The 22,270-nt window shown below is 37.0% G+C and overlaps 1 protein-coding gene across 1 annotated transcript in view; it reads right to left on the reverse strand.

Annotated features, from left to right (window-relative positions):
• LOC139971867 (uncharacterized) overlaps window positions 1-22,270 on the reverse strand; it is a 38,477-nt gene that overhangs the window by 8,529 nt on the left and 7,678 nt on the right. The window contains exons 8-14 of the mRNA XM_071978652.1: window positions 21,815-21,883; window positions 21,119-21,294; window positions 15,440-15,577; window positions 11,954-12,106; window positions 9,821-9,954; window positions 7,329-7,439; window positions 6,967-7,065 (exon numbers count right to left, since the gene is read on the reverse strand). Coding sequence (XP_071834753.1) covers window positions 6,967-7,065; window positions 7,329-7,439; window positions 9,821-9,954; window positions 11,954-12,106; window positions 15,440-15,577; window positions 21,119-21,294; window positions 21,815-21,883 — 880 coding nt within the window. The remainder of the gene's footprint in view (window positions 1-6,966; window positions 7,066-7,328; window positions 7,440-9,820; window positions 9,955-11,953; window positions 12,107-15,439; window positions 15,578-21,118; window positions 21,295-21,814; window positions 21,884-22,270) is intronic.

A 22,270-nucleotide genomic window follows, 5' to 3' on the forward strand; every position in this document is an offset into this window, starting at 1 on the left:
GCTCCGGTTTGTGACTGCACCCTATAGGAAGGCCCCAACCCCCCCCCCCCGGGGACATATAGATGTGGTGCACTGGATTGGCCCGGGAGGGGTTTGTTTGAACTGTGCACATTTGGGTGTGATGAGTTTCCAATGAGCAGGGTGAAATGTTGTAAAATCCTTCAAGAAATTAAGGCCTTGCCTATAATACAAGACTGTTATACCATTTAACTTTGACTTTACATCCTCTTATCACTAAATATTCGCATCTTATGAAGTTACAGAGTATTATCGTCCATATGTTTGAAAGTTACGTCATCCTAAACTTTGACAGTTATGTAATCCAGAAGTTTTAGGTTACAAATATTCTTGAAGTTTCATCCTAACATCTTCCTGAGGTTTTGTGGTTTCATGTACTTAATGTTATCAAAGTTACATCTTCTGAGAGAGTTTTATTAAGCCACAAAAAAAAAATGGAATAGTCTTGTGACAAACACGCAAGCAGAAAGCACAATATATTGTAAGTCACAAATTGCCTCCTATATAAGACACATAATGCTAACATATGAATCCAAGAGGGTGCCATGTTAACGTGGGCAATAGTCGAACTTGTCGTCATGAACATGAAAGTTGAAAGTGTCTAGCGAACCCTTTGGGGGAACTAAGATAACTAAACTGTATTTGACACTGTACCAAGGGAAATGTAGGCTGTGTGCTCTAATTCACTGCATAAAGGAGGCTTCCTGTAGAATTGCGCCGTCCTGAAATTAAATGGTCAAGTTCGACCAAGTGAGAAATTTGAAGACGGTGATGTTTTTGGGTTTTTGTATACTATTCATAGATGGTCATATGTAACTGAAAAACTGAAAGTCTGAAAATATAAAATCTCGACATAAGTTTAATTTAAGCTGAAATAAACACATACAATGTAAGGTGATAAGCAAAAGTGTGGTCATTTTTTGGCTGAATGATAGAAAAAAATAAAAAAATAAAATAAATTTAAAAAAACCTTCACTGTTTTGATATAGTCACATACTAATAACAATAACCTAGTCATTGCCAAAATTTCTTTAAAATGAACTAGAAAGACAGTTAATATAAACTAAAATTGGATCCTTCTCAGAGTCCTAGGGAAAATTTACTCAGTTAGAATCTATAGAAGTAAGGAAATTAATTCTGGAATTGTACAAGAAGGAATTTTAGAGTGCTACAATTATGAACTTTAAAAGAGAAAAGAAGTTTAATTCCAAGGAGAATCGTTTCTCTGGCATATTTAAAAAAAAAACATGCTATTTCTGTAAAATGAACAAAAATAAATCTGCTAACAGATTTTAATATTTCTCTCTTCCTAGTGATATTTACAGTTAAATTCTACAAAAAAATAGAAAGTACTTTTGGAATTGCAGAGGAAAAAAAGAATTTGTAGGTTGCCAAATTGGAAGTGGGAAGGGGGCATAAATATGAACTTAAAAGGGATAAGGAAGGCTGAGAATTAAACATATTAACAATGTCTTTTTTTTGTTAAAAATTTCAATCATATTTGACCTTGGAAGAAGGTTCAATGAGGCTAGGTGACAGGATGTTATTTTATGTGGTTATTGTGTGCAGGCGACTTCATCACCACTTTAAAGTGATATTTATAATTATAATGATTTTCTTTATAATTTATATAGGGGTCCTTACTGTATCAGTGAGGAATATAATCAAAAACAACAATAATATGAAGTGTTGTCCATGTTTGACATCACAAATTATTCTGCAATGTACTTATCGAAATAAAATTAAATAAATATCAAAAGTTTAAAATATCAGCAACGGAACGAGCTATCAAGATTGGGATTTTGATCAATGTGTTGCTTTTCCTTGCTCTGTGTTATAAACTTGTGAAATTTTAGACTTTGTCATCAGTTCAATTCTAAGACAATATATTTTCTCCTTTTTAACAGAATAAAACATATCTCACAACTGGATTTGACATTAAGCAGAGTCTGATATCAACTAATCTCTGTCATACTGAGTTATTGAGTCACTTCATATAAAAAGTGCAGTGTCTTGAAATTATTTTCCCTATATGGAAAAAATAACAGTCACAATATCAACTAAAGCATTGACTCCATTTGGGAAAGTGACTGGTAATGACTCAAGTCAAGATGGAAAGTGACTGGTAATGACTTGAGTAAATTCAGGAAAGTGACTGGTAATGACTTGAGCCAAGTTGGCCAGAGTGACTGGTAATGACTTGAAGCAATTCGGGAAAGTGACTGGTAATGACTTGAGTCAATTTGGGAAAGTGACTGGTAATGACTTGAGTCACGTCGGGAATGTGACTGGTAATGACTTGAGTCAAGTGGGGAAAGTGACTGGAACTGACTTGAGTCAAGTGGGTGAGTCAATTCAGAGAGTGACTGGTAATGACTTGACTCTCTTCTGGAAAGTTACTGGTACAGTAATGACTTGAGTGATAATTCAAGTGAAGTGACTCAGCAAAACACTACATTAATTGTGACTATAGAACATGAGATTACTTGGATGCCATCAAGGTCACAAAATTGATTAGAAATTGAACAACACTGCAAGAGTAACCCTTGTTAAAGCTGCTTTGTTGTCTGAGGTTACAGTAATAGTTACTTTTCTTTTCTTCAATCTTGACACTTTTACTACATTATACTCTATTATATTCTGTTGACAATGTGTATTAATATTTAAAGAAGAAGGGGTTTTTCTCCATTTTTTAGGAATATTAGTGCTGTAAAATATAAGAGTAATGAAAGCAACTTTGAACTTAAACCATAACCCTTGATAGTGTCATTTTGTGATCAAAATCAATTAATTTGAATAATTGAATAACTTAACCTAATCAAATTACTTCTAAAACTCAGTGTCAGGGGCCAGAGTGACAGCCTCTGTTGTTAATAGTTACAAATTTCATTTTTCACTTTATGCTCTAGACCTTCCAAGTTTTTTGTCGTCATCAAGATATTGTTTTCATACCTGTAAACGGGTTTACTTCCTTTAGTCACCAACCCCCCCCCCCAAAAAAAAATCTTTTGGAAGACATATTAATTACCTGATACACTGATCAGCAGTCGGAACACAGGAGAGCAGTAAATATCATAATTATTATCTTAGCCAACAGCCGATTGCTAATATCCTGTAGAGGTTTGGCCTCTCAGAACAACTTGTTGGATTACTGGCTTCCTTCCTCATACCACTTACCGAGAGGAAAGACTCTCCCTGAGGTGAGTCAGGGTTGATCTTACAAACATCTTAAACGGTAACACTCAAGTAGTACTCATCCTTTTTTTTAAGGTTTTTTTTTTGGTGTGTGTGTGTGCTCTTGTGACTTTCTTGTGACGGGTTATTGGCCCTGGTATGTGTTTCATCAAAGGAATAGAGAGATAAAAAAAAGAGAGAGAAAAAAAAAAAAAAAATGAGGGTAGCACATTGACAACAACTGAAGCTAATTACATGAAGCCCAGGATGTCATGTTACCATATAAGTCAGATGTCTCACAGGTGTATGACTTGGAGGAATGTCTCCAGAACCTCATGTCCAGCTATTAAATTCTACAGCAGTTTTGGAAAGACATTTTTACATGGATATGAAGTATTAGAAGGTTTCTTATATGTTACTTCAAATGTCAAGGATTGTAGTTTAATTTGGATGATTTTATCAGGGCTTAGGAATCTGATGTAAGAAGCTTCCCTTTCTTGATTCAAATTATTCTGTTTACTCAAAATGAAATGACAATTGGACTCCACCAACAACTTGATAAGACTGGTCCACCAAGAAAGTCCTAGGAACTTACATGAAAGAATCTTGTCAGCTTATGTAGCAATACTTTTTCCTCTCCTAGACATGTGTGAGACATCATGACCAACTCTTTGAATGTCTTGTAAGCTTGAGCAACACTTATCCCTTTCTTAGACATGTAAGATGCCTCTTGAATAATGAGAAAGTGACATTATGACTAACCCTGCTTATAAATGTCTTGTCAGCTCAAGAGACAATTGTCAATTTTTGAACACCTCTGATGCCTCTTGAATACTGAGAAAGGGCCATTATGACCAACCCTACTCAAAAATGTCTTGTCAGCTCAAGAGACAATTGTCCTTTTTTGAACACCTTTGATGCCTCTTGAATACTGAGACAGGGCCATTATGACCAACCCTACTAAAAAATGTCTTGTCAGCTCAAGAGACAATTGTTCTTTTTTGAACACCTCTGATGCCTCTTGAATACTGAGAAAGGGCCATTATGACCAACCCTACTCAAATATGTCTTTTCAGCTCAAGAGACAATTGTCCTTTTTTGAACACCTCTGATGCCTCTTGAATATTGAGAAAGGGCCATTATGACTAACCCTGCTCATAAATGTCTTGTCAGCTCAAGAGACAATTGTCCTTTTTTGAACACCTCTGATGCCTCTTGAATACTGAGAATGGACCATTATGAACAACCCTACTCAAATATGTCTTGTCAGCTCAAGAGACAATTGTCCTTTTTTGAACACCTCTGATGCCTCTTGAATACTGAGAAAGGGCCATGATGACTAACCCTGCTCATAAATGTCTTGTCAGCTCAAGAGAAAATTGTCCTTTTTTGAACACCTCTGATGCCTCTTGAATATTGAGAAAGGACCATTATGACTAACCCTGCTCATAAATGTCTTGTGAGCTCAAGAGACAATTGTCCACTTTTGAACACCTCTTATGCCTCTTGAATACTGAGAAAGGACCATTATGAGTAACCGTACTCAAATATGTCTTGTCAGCTCAAGAGACAATTGTCCTTCTTTGAACACCTCTGATGCCTCTTGAATACTGAGAAAGGGCCATTATGACTAACCCTGCTCATAAATGTCTTGTCAGCTCAAGAGACAATTGTCTTTCTTTGGACACCTCTGATGCCTCTTGAATACTGAGAAAGGGTCATTATGACTAACCCTACCCATAAATGTCTTGTCAGCTCAAGAGACAATTGTCCTTTTTTGAACACCTCTGATGCCTCTTGAATAATGAGAAAGTGCCATTATGACTAACCCTACTCAAATATGTCTTGTAAGCTCGAAAGACAATTGTCAATTTTAGGACACCTCTGATGCCTCTTGAATACTGAGAAAGGACCATTATGACTAACCCTACTCAAATATGTCTTGTGAGCTCAAGAGACAATTGTCCTTTTTTGAACACCTCTGATGCCTCTTGAATACTGAGAAAGGGCCATTATGACCAACCCTACTCATAAATGTCTTGTCAGCTCAAGAGACAATTGTCCTTTTTTGAACACCTCTGATGCCTCTTGAATAATGAGAAAGTGCCATTATGACTAACCCTACTCAAATATGTCTTTTCAGCTCAAGAGACAATTGTCCTTCTTTGAACACCTCTGATGCCTCTTGAATACTGAGAAAGGACCATTATGACCAACCCTACTCATAAATGTCTTGTCAGCTCAAGAGACAATTGTCCTTTTTTGAACACCTCTGATGCCTCTTGAATAATGAGAAAGTGCCATTATGACTAACCCTACTCAAATATGTCTTTTCAGCTCAAGAGACAATTGTCCTTCTTTGAACACCTCTGATGCCTCTTGAATACTGAGAAAGGACCATTATGACCAACCCTACTCATAAATGTCTTGTCAGCTCAAGAGACAATTGTCAATTTTTGAACACCTCTGATGCCTCTTGAATACTGAGAAAGGGCCATTATGACCAACCCTACTCAAATATGTCTTGTCAGCTCAAGAGACAATTGTCCTTTTTTGAACACCTCTGATGCCTCTTGAATACTGAGACAGGGCCATTATGACCAACCCTACTCATAAAGTCTTGTCAGCTCAAGAGACAATTGTCCTTCTTTGGACACCTCTGATGCCTCTTGAATACTGAGAAAGGGCCATTATGACCAACCCTACTCATAAATGTCTTGTCAGCTCAAGAGACAATTGTCCTTCTTTGGACACCTCTGATGCCTCTTGAATAATGAGAAAGTGCCATTATGACTAACCCTACTCAAATATGTCTTTTCAGCTCAAGAGACAATTGTCCTTCTTTGGACACCTATGATGCCTCTTGAATACTGAGAAAGGGCCATTATGACTAACCCTGCTCATAAATGTCTTGTCAGCTCAAGAGACAATTGTCCTTCTTTGGACACCTCTGATGCCTCTTGAATACTGAGACAGGGCCATTATGACTAACCCTGCTCATAAATGTCTTGTCAGCTCAAGAGACAATTGTCCTTCTTTGAACACCTCTGATGCCTCTTGAATACTGAGAAAGGGCCATTATGACCAACACTACTCAAAAATGTCTTGTCAGCTCAAGAGACACTTGTCTTTCTTAGACCTGTATGATGCCTCTTGAATACTGAGAAAGGGCCATTATGACTTAACTTTACCCCTAAATGTCTCATCAGCTTTGAACAGTGCGTATCCCTTGCTGAGGCATGTATGAGTCCTCTGAGAGTGAACAGACAGTTATCAGGAAGTCGACTCAAAATGTCTTGTCGAATCTTGTACAGAACTTCCCTTTTTAGACAACTATAACTATGGCCTATTAGATGAAATGAACTATGTGCTGTAACTCCACTCATGTCTTTTAATTTGAACTCCACTTGTCTCTTCTTATAAACAAATGAGGTCTCTTTAAAAGTAACTCTATTCATTTAGACCTTCACTAAGTTTATACTGACCCTGTCAATATCTTTGACAAGTACTAGGCCATATAGTAAAAAATGGATCATTAAGATATTTAAGTATAATACTAACCCACAACCCCAATCCCACCACAGCAACCCGCCCCCCCCCACAGCCCGTCTAATAACTTAATAATAATTTGGATGATCAGAAACTCCCAGCTAGTTTGTTTTATCCTTCTTTTTTTTTTCAAACTTTTTCAGCAAGCTGTAAAAAGGTAGCCAGTTAAAATGACATATGAAGTCACATCCTTTTTGGGTAAAAGTGTAAAATCGCCAAACTTACAAAAGACATGTCAAAATCTTCTCCAGGGTGATAATTTCCCTCTGTTATTTGAGTTAAGCTGTTTGTTAAAAACTCTGCTACTTCCTGGGTACTATTGGCCTGTAATAAAAGATATAATTCCAGGGAAGAAAAAAATGTTGATTTTAGATGTATAATGTGAGTACACTGCAATCTGTTGCAACAGAATGTTCGAGAGCGAGAGGTGGAGAGAGAGAGAGAGAGAGAGAAAGAGAGGAAACAAATCCATCAATACCATGAAGAAGATATATAGATAAATTTACTGGTACTTTCTTTGCTTCTCTTACACCTCCCACCCCTCCCCTCAAAAATGAACAGATGGCACTTTGAGGCAACAAACTTACCCCTGCATAAGCTAGGCAATTTCTCCTAAAGTTCTCGTTGGTGCTGTTGGAGATGATTGTGGTTATAGCGTCAACGACAGTCGGGACAGCTTTCTTCAAAGTGTCCTCCCTCTGTCAATGAGAGGAAATATTGACATGCAGTAATTATTTTTTGAAAAAAAAGTATTGAAAAGACGAAATCAGAGGTAAGTTATGAAAGAGTTAAAGAAAGATTCCTTCTTTAGATGAGCCACTGAAACCATGTTTGTATGATATGTCATGTCGACGATATCAATGTAGAGTAACATAATCTACACAACTCTGGGTACAGATATTTACAGTCAATTCCGGCATTTCCCGCTACTATGCATGTATTTTAGATCCTCCTGCCAGCAGGAACTCGCGAAGAAGCCTCATTGGCTTATCAAAGCGGCAAGCTGACCCAAGTCAGTCTCTTAGATTCATATTTAACGTCCATGATTATGAATTGTCAACAACTCTGTAACTGGACGACATACATTAATCTTGGAGTGACTCGAACTCGGGACCTTATGATTGAAAGGCACCGGTGTTAACCACTGAGCTAACACTCCTAGATTACTGTATGTGAAAATTTCGAGCTCAACAGATTTTCATACCTCTCTAAACTGTTCTCCCCCATATCATGCTTCAAATCACTCATATTGACAGTATGAACAGTTCCTAACCTTTATCTGACAGAAAACATAATGTTCATACTGCTTATACTGTCAGTACAAGTGCTTTGAAGCTGGACATGAAAAGTACAGTATAAGAAAAAATGGGTGAACAAGAAAGGGAAAACAAAATAAAGTGTAACATTATTAGTGTCACTCCTTAATTAGTGTCACTCCTTAATTAGTGTCACTCCTTAATTGATGATCATTTCCTACTTACCTAAGCATAGCTGTTTGTTTTTGCTCAGTATTTTGTTGGTTTGAATGTTATTTGGTTTTAATCTATTAACCTAGAGGAGACCTACTAGGCAAGCCTACACAGGTCGGTTTTTAGATTACTTCCTTACACAACATATACACATCCCAGTGCACACATTATCTGATATATTTCCACATGTGTACATAAAATAATATCAATGAAATTATTGTTTTTTGACAAACGTTTGATTTTCACAGAAAGGTGGATAAAATTCTTAGTCAGTGTAACGAGTTGTGATTCGAGCCACTAAATTAAAAAGTGAAGTACTTTGTTATAAGTTTGCCCTGTTCTTCCTTATAGAGATATTAATGTAGTGACTTAACTAGAGACATGAACATTATTGGTTAAATACCTTGAAGGGTAGCCAGCTCATTTCCATTCAGCTTTAAAGCAGCTCATTGTGTTTAATTGGTCAGCAATCTAGTGACCAATCCCATCGAGCAGTGCTCACAATGATTGAAAGCAATTGATTGAATTATGTTGACAAATTTCTTAGATATTTTCATCAAATGAAAGTTAATGAGCAAGGACTTGATGCTTTCATATGTTTCTCAACACCTTGATTAATACCAAAACTCATTTCCAAGTAAGGAGTATTAAATCACATGTAAAACACAAAGTGGAAAATTTATGTAGTTTTTTATTTTTTTCTTGTAAATTTGTAATAGATATTAGACTAGTTGAGATAAAGTATCTAAATGTTACAGTATTTTAAATATGTACCAAGATAAACTGAGAAAGCTGCTTAATAAACGTACTCCTTCATAGGTAATATCCCTTTCACAGTGTCACACTACAAATTTAACACTGCAACCTAACCCCCTCTCTCTCCATGACTCACTTAAAGGGGGGGGGGGGGGGGGAAATGGCTCTGTCAAATTTCATGTTAAAGGAATTTTTTAAAGTGAAAAATGGGATCCAGTCCTTCCGGTCATATTATTTTTTGTCTTTGTATCGCCCTAAGCCTTGCCCTTTGATGAATCTTAGTTTCTGTCATAGAGTGCTTGAAATGTTGGCCCGTCCTGCCAGAAAATTCCAATCTAACACTGACATAGGTCGAGACGTGACGTCAGTGCTGCACATAGGTCAGAATCGATCAGAACTCACTCTAAGCTTGGCCTTGATACAATACACAGGAATGTGAACAGACTTTGCGTATGATTGTGATTCAAAACATCTCTCAAATAACAAATTTCGGAGCAACATATTATGAAGCAAAACCTAGTTAGGGAATTCTGGAATTTTAAACTCTCCAAAAGATTGCTAACTTGAAACTTCACCGGGAAATTTTCATCTAAATTGCTAGTTTACTTTCAGAAATGTTAAATTTCTTGCTACAGTGTAGCTTGCTAATGATTGCGTCCCTGCAGCCCCCGAAACAAAGTGACGTGATGACGTCACCGTCGCTCTCCAATGTTCAAATCATATTAGATTAAGTTCCTGAATCTCCTGAATCATAGGATGAAAAATCCCCGAACTAGGACTGTGGCGATGAAACAAATATGGAGTTTTTTACATATATACCCAATAGACTGCCACTAAAGAATTCTTTTAATTACCTGTCTTTGCTTTGAACTTTCTGGCCAGTTCATCTCCAGAATTGATATTACCAGCTCTGAAATGTGGTTCCGTAAAAAAGTGGCATTGTCCTGAAGGTAATGAGCAAAACTCTTGGACGTAGCAGGCAAAATATCTGTCAAGTCAATAAAAAGGAAACTTTGATACCAGTTTACAGGAAGTGTAACAGGATATCACTTTAAGTTTATTCATGTTGTGACATGCCAAGCAGTAATAAGGCTTGTACCACTAGGCGAATGTTCTAAAACCTTTTTTGGAAAATTGGTGTCACTTGGAAGGACGAATGTGACCTTATATATAAATTTAAAGTCACCTAATTAACTATACGAACTGCAGTTCTCACAATTGACAACATACATGTGCAGTTACCCAAATATATCACAAACACTTCCATTGTAATGGAATAACCAAATTAGACAGATTTCCAAGACAAACACTTCAAGTTCATAACTAGTTGCAGTCACAATGATATTCCGACCATCTTTACCTATACTACTGGAAGGATCCGTTCAACATTGAACTAGCTGATGCAACCTCAACGGTTTAAGAAAAAACAAGTTTCAGCCCTGATCCTTGTATGCAAAGTAGCCTTGGCTATTGATACATTTGATTCTTTAATACAGCAAGCAATGGACTTAAAAAATAAGTAGCTATGATGCAAAATGCAACCAATTACAGTGAGGTTTTCGAACAGTCCCTTAACCCCCCTCCTACCCCCCGTCACTTTTTGTGTTCTTTCATGGGGGACTACTTGCACAAGCTCTGCTTTTATGAGACCAGCTCCTCCACTTTCTGTTCAGAAACTTAAAGTATTTTGTTTCTCCATCTAGGCCTAATCTAAGCTTCCTCCTGGTTTTGTATCAAGTAAATTGTTCTCTCTGATTCGGCATTCTGTTCAATAAAAGTAGAAATACATCTTGAATCTTGAAGAGGGAGACCAATCCCCTGCCACTATTAACCACTTTTAAACATGAAACGCCAAACCCATGCTACGACCACCCTGAAAGTGACATGTTTATAATCGTCATCACGAGGAAGCAACTTTCAACCAATGAAGATGGATCCAATCCAAATGTCAAATATAAACTAGTGTTGCTATTTTGTAATTGCAAATAAAATACTGTCTGTCTCACAGTTCATAAAGTAAAATCACCAACAAAGGGTGTTTTTGAAGATGAATAATTCCACAATTACATTTATGGAAAGGGCCCGTATTGTCCTGGGTGCTATTTCATAAATGTTACTAAGGAATGTTCATAAATAAATGTTGTCTTTAAAAAACTTAGGAACTATTATTTTTCCTTAGTTTAACATAGGAATATTCCTAACATTTATGAAATAGACCCATGCTGTTCTACAAATCAGGGCAAATTATTAATGGTCATCGGAGGCAACCAAATTTTTGTTCTGACAACCAAAATCAACTTTGGAGGGTCTTCTGTGCAACAGGACACTAATTTACATCAAATTCACATTGCATTGTAACAAAATACTTTCAAACAGGTAAAACAAGGAATTGGTATCACCCCCAAAGCGACTGGTCTATTCAACAATCTACACATCTCTCCTACAATGTACATATTGGTCTTTGCTATTTTGCTGAGGGACAACCAGAAAAAAAATCTTAAAGGGAGTCAGTACAGGCCCCAAATTAACAGCATGCTATAATTGCTAGAAGTTTTCAAAAAGTACCTTCCTGGAAGTCTTTACTCTCCAAATTGTTCTCAGATGTTCTAAATGAACAAACAAGATGTTTGAATGTCCCAGTGAGGAAAATTTCCTTCAGGGTGATAACAAAAATAGTTTCAGAATTTTGGCCAAAGGTGACCATACTTGAAAATCTAGCATATTTAGGGCCAATACAGCATACCTTTAAACATTTGCTCTGCAAATGTAACATGATGTAAGCAGCTAAGTACTGTGAACCCCAAACCTCCCTCCAATTGCTATTCACGTTTGACTCCAGTAACGGTTACGGTTCGATACATTGTCGCAACCGGGGAGTAACCGTTAACAAAGGCTGCAACACTCTATTTCACATCAATAGTAACTTTTGTACTGACATTAACCAAAAATGCAAGGAAAAGATTTCAAATTTAATGCATCTTCCTCACCATTCATGGACAATCTGGAAAGGTTTTCTTGGTGACTCGGAAGACAAACAAAATGGAGGACAAGGATAAATGGAGTTGGTAGTTTCTCCCTCCTGGCCGTGGTTCTTTGTATATTGATGGACGCAGTGAAAGTGATGTCTGGTACAACTGCTCCTATCGATTAAAAAAATTACAAACTGATGAGTATGTATGTATGTTAAATATGAATCTACATATATTGTATGCAGGAACTCGCGAACAAGCTATCATTGGCTTATCAAAGCCGCAAGCTGACCGAAGTCAGTCTCTTAGATTCATATTTAACGTCCATGATTATAAATTGTCAACAACTCTGTAACTGGATGACATACATTAATCTTGGAGTGACTCAAACTCAGGACCTAATGATTGAAAGGCAGCGGCGTTAACCACTGATCTAACACTCCTAAGTATGAGTATGAGTTTGAGAGTCACTTTTGCATTAACCAACATGGGGATACCCCACCATCAATAGCATCAGCGAATGTTATCTGAATTTGACTATGTAAGTCCAAACCGTGCATGTTAGTCCCAAACCGTGAACTCTGAATAGCAATATTTATTTCGGGAGATACGATCAATCGTGTCCAGTGGCGTAGCTAGGATTTTTTGAGTGGGGGGGCCATGGGGGGCTGTTCTCTCTTGTGGGGGGGCCGGAGGTTACTATCTGAGCAGAGCGCCACCTTGGTTGGCGCGGAGCGTACAGAGAAAATTTGAGATTTCAGCACCCCCCAGATCGCAGGAGATGGCACCTGTGAGGCAAAATAGCAACCAAAAAGATGTGCAACTTTGGTGACAGAAATGCAAAAAAAATTTTTCTCCTTCATGCTGACTGGCCTTGTCAACTCAGCCAGACTTTTAACTTGAGTGAAGTTGACATCAAAGGCGTACGGGACCATTTCAGTTTGGGGGGGGGGGTAGAACTTTTTGTGCCCGAAAGTTCCCGTGACACTATCTAAGCGGAGCACCACCATCGGTTGGTGCGTAGCGAACAAGAAAATTTTTGGCACACAATGCCTCTCAGATTGCCGGAAACGGCACTTCTGAGGCCTTGCAAGTTGCATCTAAACATTCTTTATTTTATAATCTCACATTTTAGAAATTTACAGTTCCCCAAAAATTTGGTAAATTAGAAGAAGAAAAAATGGTAACATCACTTTGAAGGGGAAAAATGGGACAGTATATTTTTTAAGCTGCTATATTTAGTTACCTTATTTATTAATTTAACACAGTACTCAGCTACCTCCAGAAAAACATTGTTCAACGACACGTAGGCGGGATAATGTCGCTGTGTCGGGTGAGACTGCAATTTGTCTCACAAAAAAGTATAAAATATAACAAAGAATATGATAAACCTGTACTTCTAGGCTTGTAGACACTCCCCCCCCCCCCACCATCCATGAAAAAGAAAATGTTTCTTTTATACACTCATGTCGGGGATATCCAGGTCAAGGGCGGCGGAAGCACTTTTAATCTGGGGGGCACCGACATCAAAGGGCACTTTGCAGAAATTCGATTGGAATGATGCAGCGTTATATTCAGTACCCTTTATAACTCTTATTGTATTATCTTATTTGTGTTTCTTTTGTTATTCACTCCATCAACGTCCCCCCCCCCCCCCTCAAGGAAAATATGCATACTAGCACTGCAATATCCAATGCGCAAATTGGGAAACAGGGAACAAGTTTTCTTTTGAGACAAAATGAGGTGAAATCATGCTAGTTGCTAATGTAGGAATCTTCCAAATTAGAGTTTTTTTTCTTGTTAATATCTTAACAAATTTTTTCCATTCGAAAATGCTTTGAGTTTGACTCACAGAAATTCGTTAAAAGTCACGGGCTTAGCCAGGATTTGCAAGTTGTATGCACGGCTATCTGAGCGGAGCGCCACCATCGGTTGGCGCGGAGCGTACTTTTAGAAAATTTTTGGTTTTACAAACCCCTCAGATGGCCGGAAACGGCCCTTCCCGAGTGTTCATTCTGGTTCCCTGGCCTCTTTCTAACTTGAGGCACCTCAATTTTTATGTAGAAAAAAGGCAAATTTCTAACCTGAGGAAAAGTGGGGGAGGGGCACGTGCCCCCTTTTTCCCCCCGGTTCCGCCGCCCTTGGTCCAGGTATACAATTGACTAGTTAGAAGAAAAAAAATTGATCATGCAAAAAGCGTGGTAGCCCAGATGAACTGCGCTTACGGTGGTGTTACACGGAGATATTCGGGCATCATGATGCTAAATAAAGAAAATCATGGAATTATATATATATATATATATATATATATATATATGTTGATACTAGATGAGACTAGTGGAACACTAGTCTCATATATATATATATATATAGTACATATATATATATATATATATATATATATATATATATATATATACATATATATATATATTTCCAGAGGACAAGATATATATATATATATATTATATTTTATATATATATATTTTTCTCCTCTTAGGCTGCCTGAATTTTTCAGGACCTTTGCCCGAATTTCTTGTCCTCTGGAAATTTAGGGGGCAGTCTGCCCCCCCTGCACCCCCCGCCTCGTAAGCCTATGGTTGGCATCATTTGTTGTTTCAAGGTGTCAAGGCCTTTCTCCCAACTCAAACCCCTGTGGGCTACCGGTAGGTTTGCAGGAAATGCCCACATGTGGACTTAAATAGCATTAGAGGAAGGGGATGGAAGACTAACACGCATCGATGTTTCGGTAATGGTCCACATTGGTGGCTCGGTGCTAATTAGGCCATTTATTGGGTTTCTTGAGGCAGCTGTCATCAGAATCTGGGTTTTTGTGCCAATCGATGACCGATAACATGTATTGGTAGATATCGATATCGCGCAGCACATGCACAAGGTTCGTGGTGTATGGTCGCAACCGTCGCATCGACCATTGCCATGCCATGCTGTATGACCACTCTCATGATTACTACAGATATTGTATTATTCTTATTCTGCCAGATGCAGACGAGAAAATTGTGTAACTCTATTTCCCAAATGATTGAACAAAAAATATTAGTGAATCCCACTGATGAGTTTTTTTTGGTTTTTTTTTTACATTTTTTTTTTACAATTTTTTTTTACCCCATTCCCAGTGGGGGGCCAGTGGGGGGGCCAGCCGATTTCATGGGGGGCCCCGGCCCCCCCCAGGCCCCCCCGTAGCTACGCCACTGATCGTGTCGATACTGCCACTCCATTGCAACAAGCTATGAGTCTACTTTCAACATACCATAGTTTAGTTAGTTTGCAGCAATCAATTATTACAATTACAGCTACAAATCTGTTGGATTGTGACTCTGTATTAGTCTGACCAAACCATGTAAAAACTTGGGATGATCTAGGTCCTGCATTAGCTAGATTCTGGATTATCTAGATTTGATTATCCAATCATTAATAATTGTGCAATACTGCACAACCATTGATCTGTAAGTAGAATATAATGGGAAGAAATGTCAGAAAATGTACCTGTAGCTCGATGGTGGACGTCTTTTATCTGTAATCCAAAACACTCTACATTTAAAACATGTCTTAATAGTGGGACAACTTCTGACACCAAATTGTCATCAACAGCAGCTAATGGTAGCCCTCCTGGTCCATGCATAAATATGTTTGCCGGCATTAAGGAATTAAACATGAAATCATCAAGTCAACCAATTTGATTATTTATTCATCTATTAATATGATAAATTCACATTCCCATTTCAATCAGGATTCCAATTTCAAATTTTTATGGTAAATAATGTAAAATATGTTAACCACCCCTTTAATAATTTTTTTTAAGAATTTGGAAACATTGCTTTAATGAAAATGCTTCACAGATGGTCTTACCAGTGTTTTCTTAATTATCTAACCAGGATCAAATGATCAAAATTGATTTATTATCTGCAAATTAATTTTCTTCAATGTCTTCTTCACATTAGAACATATTACAAGTCCTTTGTGGGTGACAGAGGGAAAGGGGCAGGGCTCAAGGGTGTGGGTCGATCCCTTCCAAAGATTATATATAATTTAAATCTAAATAAAATCGTACATTTATAGAGATTGTAAGAAAAGAAAAAAAAACTCTTACATGTCTGATAGATCTAACTTCTTTGCGTTACAAAGGTGCATTCAGATGTCAATGAAAATCATATTTCAAATCCACTAAAAGTAGATCATTTAGGCTTAAAATGAACCGAGAAAACTTATGTAACTTTTTTTTTAAATACAATCAAAAACCTGTTTGATCTTACCCATACAGTATAATTGGTGTTTCATATTTTTAGTATATAAATTACCATGTAACTGAATTACACAGTGATTTTTTATTTCAAGAACTATAAATAGTTTTTTTTTTAGTTTTTTTTGTAATTGTTCTTTTTATCTTTTGTGGTCAAGATCCCACCAGAGAATAATTAATACAATTTTTCAGTCCTGTCACTAATTTAAGTGATTTACACTTTTTTCTCAGTATTTTAATATTTTGCTGCACGTAAAAGTAGATCCTGAATAACGAAGATAGATAAATGTTCATCATATGAATGGATTTGATTAATCTCTTCCTTTTGACCTGCACAAACTTTTCATCGGATATTTTGCGACCAAAAGAAGACATATTTCAGAAGTTTAAAGCTTTGAGAGAAAAGATTACAGAAAGGAACCTGACAAGTTAAACTCAGGAAGAGAGAATTACAGAATTGACAGACCATCATTGAAAAATCCGTTTTGACACATATCCTGTCTCAGACTGGCCTAAGCAGACAGAGTTTGCAAGGTTTATACTTTAAGAATCCCTCCTGAAACATTTCAGTTATTTAAAATGAAAACAATTAACATGGTACAGCATTTGAAGTTATTTTGTATTGCATTGTATTGCATTGTATTGTGTTGCATTGTATATTGTGTGGCATTGTATTGTGATGCATTGTATATTGTGTGGCATTGTATTGTGTTGCATTGTATATTGTGTGGCATTGTATTGTTGCATTGTATTATATTACATTAGCATTTCATTACATTATGCTATTGTACACTACTTCATATTAAATTACATAACATTACATAAGATTAAATTACATTACAACAACAAACTAGAAATTTTCAAAATATTTCATTCATTACTAGAAATTAATCTTGACATAGACAAATTCATGAATTGATTGTTAATAAAATTTAGTATTGAAGAAGAGCAATAGGAATTTATCAATCTAAGCAGCTATTAAGGCATTTGCAATATTTTGACTGACGTTTACTAGAAATGACATACTGTCATTGACCTAACTTTAAATTTTCACCTTAATCAATTCTAATTAACAGGTAATTAGTGACTGGTTTCGGCTTCCACAAATTAATCAGCTGACACTTCTGTGCTATTTATGAATTTGGACAGGATTTCAACAAAGACAGGTTTTTATATAGAAATTGACCAATGTAAAAATTTACAACGTCCAAAAATTGGGTAGGCATCTTGCAATACTTTGACCGATAGTGTTTATGAGAAATATTATACTGCTTTTGACCTAATCTAAAATTCTCAGCTGAAGCCACTTCTAAATAGTGGGTAATTAATGACTGGTTTTGGCTTACACAAATTAACTGGCTGACACTTCCGTGCTATTTAAGAGTTCATACAATAATTAACAAAGAAATCTGAGGGGTATTTTTGTTTCATGTTTGCAATGGAAGGCTTACATTTTTAACTCTGACAAATGTGCATTCAACATAACCCTCATGATCACATTCTTATTTCCAACTATAAAAGTGACTCTGTGAAGTGAAATGTTTCAAAATTTTCCTGATATTTTGAAAGTGGTCACTTAGTCATACTAGGTATGGAAACAATTACATTTTAGTTTTCAAGGGGAGGGGAGGAAGTTAAAATGCAGATCATGTTGAAAATCTAGCAACATGTACGTTTTTTGAAGAACATCTGGCAACCGCAGAGGAAAAATAATACTTCTTCAAAAAGAGTTGCATTTCGATGATATTCTAACTTAATAATCAGCAGTTCTTTTTACGATGCTTAAAGCGACCACAAACATGGGAGAAACCTGCATGGGCTCAGGGATAACAACTTACATGTCAGGTGGCTTCCAATTCAACATTTTAATTCAAATTTGGAATCTTTGCAATTTAGAAAGTCATTTCAGATGGGAAAACCATAGATTGCTCTTGGATAAAAAACCCACCTTACTATGACCCGGATGGGAATCGAACCCCCGAACCTCCGGATTGCTAAGCCTCATTACTTTAAATGCCACCGCCTTTATCCACTCCTTAGGCCACATCATAGGTAACTTCAGACAATACTGCAAGCTAAAGCAGACAATCCAACTGTATCTTGTTTGCAAGGATAAATCAACAAGCCAATTATAAGATCCAATTGTGGTCTAACTAATTCCTGGAGTAACAGTTTAACCAGCAGTCAAAATATGTTACATTCAATTGAATATATCTCAATTTCGGGACCAGATATTTTCTTATCTTTACTGTAAGTTTCACAGTATATGTCGCAGGAATATCTCTCTAAGCTGGAAAGAATTCAGGGACAATTTGTTTGTGCTCCATGCGCATTAGCCAAAGTAAGAAATGTGGGAAACTACAGGAAAACATGACTCAATAAACGACTCTTAAGGCATCTAACCTTGCCCCCTCCCACACACATATTGTTCCTCTTAAGATGAGGGTAGGGTGGGAGGGAGAAACAAATGCCTTTAATTTGGAACACTTACCTATTTTGGATTTGGATTGGACTTTCAATTTTCTGAGCTATTAGTACTATGTACACTGAACTACCGCTGGTGATTCATGTTTAACCCCCCCTCGTTCTATCATCTTTGCCGTCGTCGACTGAAACCTCACCCTTCCCCTCATCAAGCAGCAATCTATAGCCATCACACACTTATGATCTAATCCCTCATTTCATTCCAAACCCTTCTCCTCACCGAACACAGAAAGAAAAAAAAAAAAGACAACAACAAAAACACAAAATTGGAACAAAACATTTCACTACTTGAAAGACAAAAAAGAAAAGTGCAATGCTCTGAATCGACTGCCGGATGAGACAGTACAAATCTAAGAAGGCATTGACACTTGACCTTAATTGAGGTCTACGGGGTAATAGTAACGTTGACCTTCTAACCAGGAATCTCCTACAACAGCCACCTGGTTTCAGGAAGTAGAGCAAAAACAGTTTAACCATTAAGATTAATATCCATAGGAGGATAACCTAATTTCTTAATTTGTCCTGTAAGAGGAAGCCATGTTGTTTTTCGACTGTTTAGTATCATAGAGGGAGTTAAAATAGACAGGTCACTTAACCTGATTTGTTTTTTAAGTGCAAACTGAATTGCTGATATAAATCTGCCCCGTGCTAACAACTCGAACAGGTGAACCCTGTGAATGAAGCAACACAATACAGAGTTTAATATATCCTTTAAAGGGTAGTTCCAGAGGTGATAAATTTTACATCCGAGCTATAAACGGTACTGTTGTCAAAACAAGAAAGATGAAAAGGGAGAATGGATGATAAACGTATGACTAACGGTTACAATGAGCCACGGTGACCTGTAAATAATGGAAATGCTAAAACGACCAGAATTATTCATCATCGTTGGTAATGCAACTGCACAGGATTTATGCAGTAGTTAAGCAATCTGTTAACAGGTGTTTCTCTCTTTGACTATGTTTTTTCCGTTGTTTTTTTTTGGGGGGGGGGGGTGGGAAGGGGGAACAGCCTGTTGTTATATATCGATGTGCATATCAGTATTGGCCACAAATTTTAGCATGCAACGAATTGCTAGTTTTCAACTGTGCTTCCTTAGCCGTTCTGCATTTCCAAATTAAGTCTAGACGAAATAGATTAAATCAATTAATTAAATAATTAGATCAATTAAACTGTTAAATGATTCAGAAAGGGCAAATAGTTTGAGAGGGTGGTAGTAAACTGCTTGTCAAAGATTAGATCCTGAGTGACCATTATTTGATTTTTAGCATATTTGGGGCCAAAATACTGATGATGTTTAAAAATGTATAACTTAGAGGGCCTGATGTTTCCATCCTAGCAGGAAATGAAAACAGATGAAGGATGCATTTTAAACTGGACAGATGACTGAATGAATATAAGTAAAAATGGCTGAACAACGGAGATGAAAGAAACAGCTTTGATATGAAAGGGCTGTGGAGACTTGCAGAAGGGGGGTAACAATGTGGGTTAATTAGATGAATGGGGAGAATGAAAAGGGGAATTAGGAAGGAAATAACAAGTGAGTGATGTGTGGCTAGACAGGATGTGCGATTGATTAGGAGGAAAAGGGGAGAGGAATGGCCAAAAAGGAAGGGGTCGGTGTGGGGTGGGGGGGATGCTCTTTAAAGTCATCAGTATTGGCCTGCTACTAAAGTTCGCAAAACGAAAATTACTGTACTGAGGGTTCTGAGCCTCCCAAGATACTCACAGACCTTGAAGGTGTGTTCAATTACAAAATGTCTCATTTTAGAAAAAGGCTTCACAGGTAGCAATGATATCCTTGCTGCAGGATTCTCCTTGATTTATTATTATGTTGACTCTCTGTCATATTTTGTGTTAGTACTGATAACCCTTGTTACATGTTGACTTTTTCCATCAATAGAACGATAATGCATCCTGCCCTCAACGAATTGTTTACCAGTTCAACACTGTTCCAAGAATAATACTTGTAAGAGGTTTTTATACTGATGAACTGTCTGTAGGCCTCTGAGGAGGACAGAGCATATATGATGTACGTGTGATGTGAAATTTAAAAGAAAACTTTTTATTTCCTTTGCTGTTTCACAGCACGGACTGTCAGACTGCCCACGACCACAAAAATCAATTCTAGATAATTTTTGTTATGTACATTCAAAGTTCCAATACACCCTGTACACATAGAGGCAATGGTATTGTGAGGCAAACGGCTGCCTAACCTCCATTGACCAGCCGTTTTTATAGAATACTCAACCTTGGGTAAAGTCGGTGCTTCATAGTCGACTGCAAAAGTTGCCACAGTGTGAAATCTCCACAAATAATGCTTGCAACATTTCAGGAATACAAATTGGTTCAGTCAAGTCTTTCCTATGACATTGAGGCCAAAAAACCCAACTTATTATTCTTACAAATCTTGTGAAATTTGTATATTAACATTCGAAAGGATATTTGAATGATGCTGTTTTGTGCAGGGCCACTTGCGAGATTGTGACTGCAGTCAAACAGCAAACAACTGACTCGTATGCAAGTAGCAATTGCAGCATCCCTTGTTTTGGTCACATTGAGCAACCCTCCGCCTTGGAAACCAACAACCTTTGAGCGAGGTAGATCTTCTCTGGGTCTGTGTAATCAATTTCATGGGAAAGGAAAACATCTGTGAATAATTATATTTATATAATTTTGTATGCTACCCAAAAAGATATATGTTTCAGTTTTTGATTTTTTTTACGCCTAATTGAATTCATTCCCGGTGCAAGTTTTGGTAGATCTAACTTAATATAGTGTTGTTGTTCTCAATTTTCTACTTTTTCCAATTAGCAGATGAAACAATTGTCACAAGGTGATGATGATGCAGACTGTCACGAACGGTTGTGTTAATTTGATGAAATAAATTACTAGGCTTCAAAGCAAGTAGACTCTGGCAATCATTTAGCTTTCTCTTTTTTGTTCTCATCAACTTTTGATTCTCATTTAAATATCATTTAAATATACTTTAAATATCATTTAAATATCAACAAATCTTCCTCCAATCATCACTTTGCATGAAATTAGAAGTTTCAATCAAGATCACCATGCATGAAAGGGCACAGAAAACAGCAGTCGAGAGCAGGTTAACAAGTACTTAATCAATTTGAACTTACAGGAAATTTTCAGGTTCACTCAAAATGATTAGGTCTCCAACAGCTGCTGCATTACTCCTGGGCAAGTGGCTGAGATGAAATTAATAAAGATTTTAAATGTTCATGGTAAATAAACACAAGATGCCATTAAGAGATGCAAAAATTCTCAGGCTTATCGCCTTTCTCAGCTTCATATACATAGATTTTTATGACAAATCAACATTTATTACCTCTGAAAATCCCCCATTCTCTCCCCCCCCCCCCAAAAAAAAAAATCTGTCAAGCTTTGTCAACTGTTACTAAGCAGGTAAGTCTACCTTTTGCACCCAAAGGAGCTTAAAATCACATTGAGTAAATAATATTGAAAAACAAACAAAAAAATATGAATTTGCTAATACCACGATTGCAGGTGTAGGTAATACCCAAAACTTTACAAAGTTGAGAGATGTAAGTCCCCTCACATTTGCGGTAAAAATG

The sequence above is a fragment of the Apostichopus japonicus genome, chromosome 8 (genome assembly GCF_037975245.1).
Source record: "Apostichopus japonicus isolate 1M-3 chromosome 8, ASM3797524v1, whole genome shotgun sequence".
NCBI classification, from domain to species: Eukaryota; Metazoa; Echinodermata; class Holothuroidea; order Aspidochirotida; family Stichopodidae; genus Apostichopus; species Apostichopus japonicus.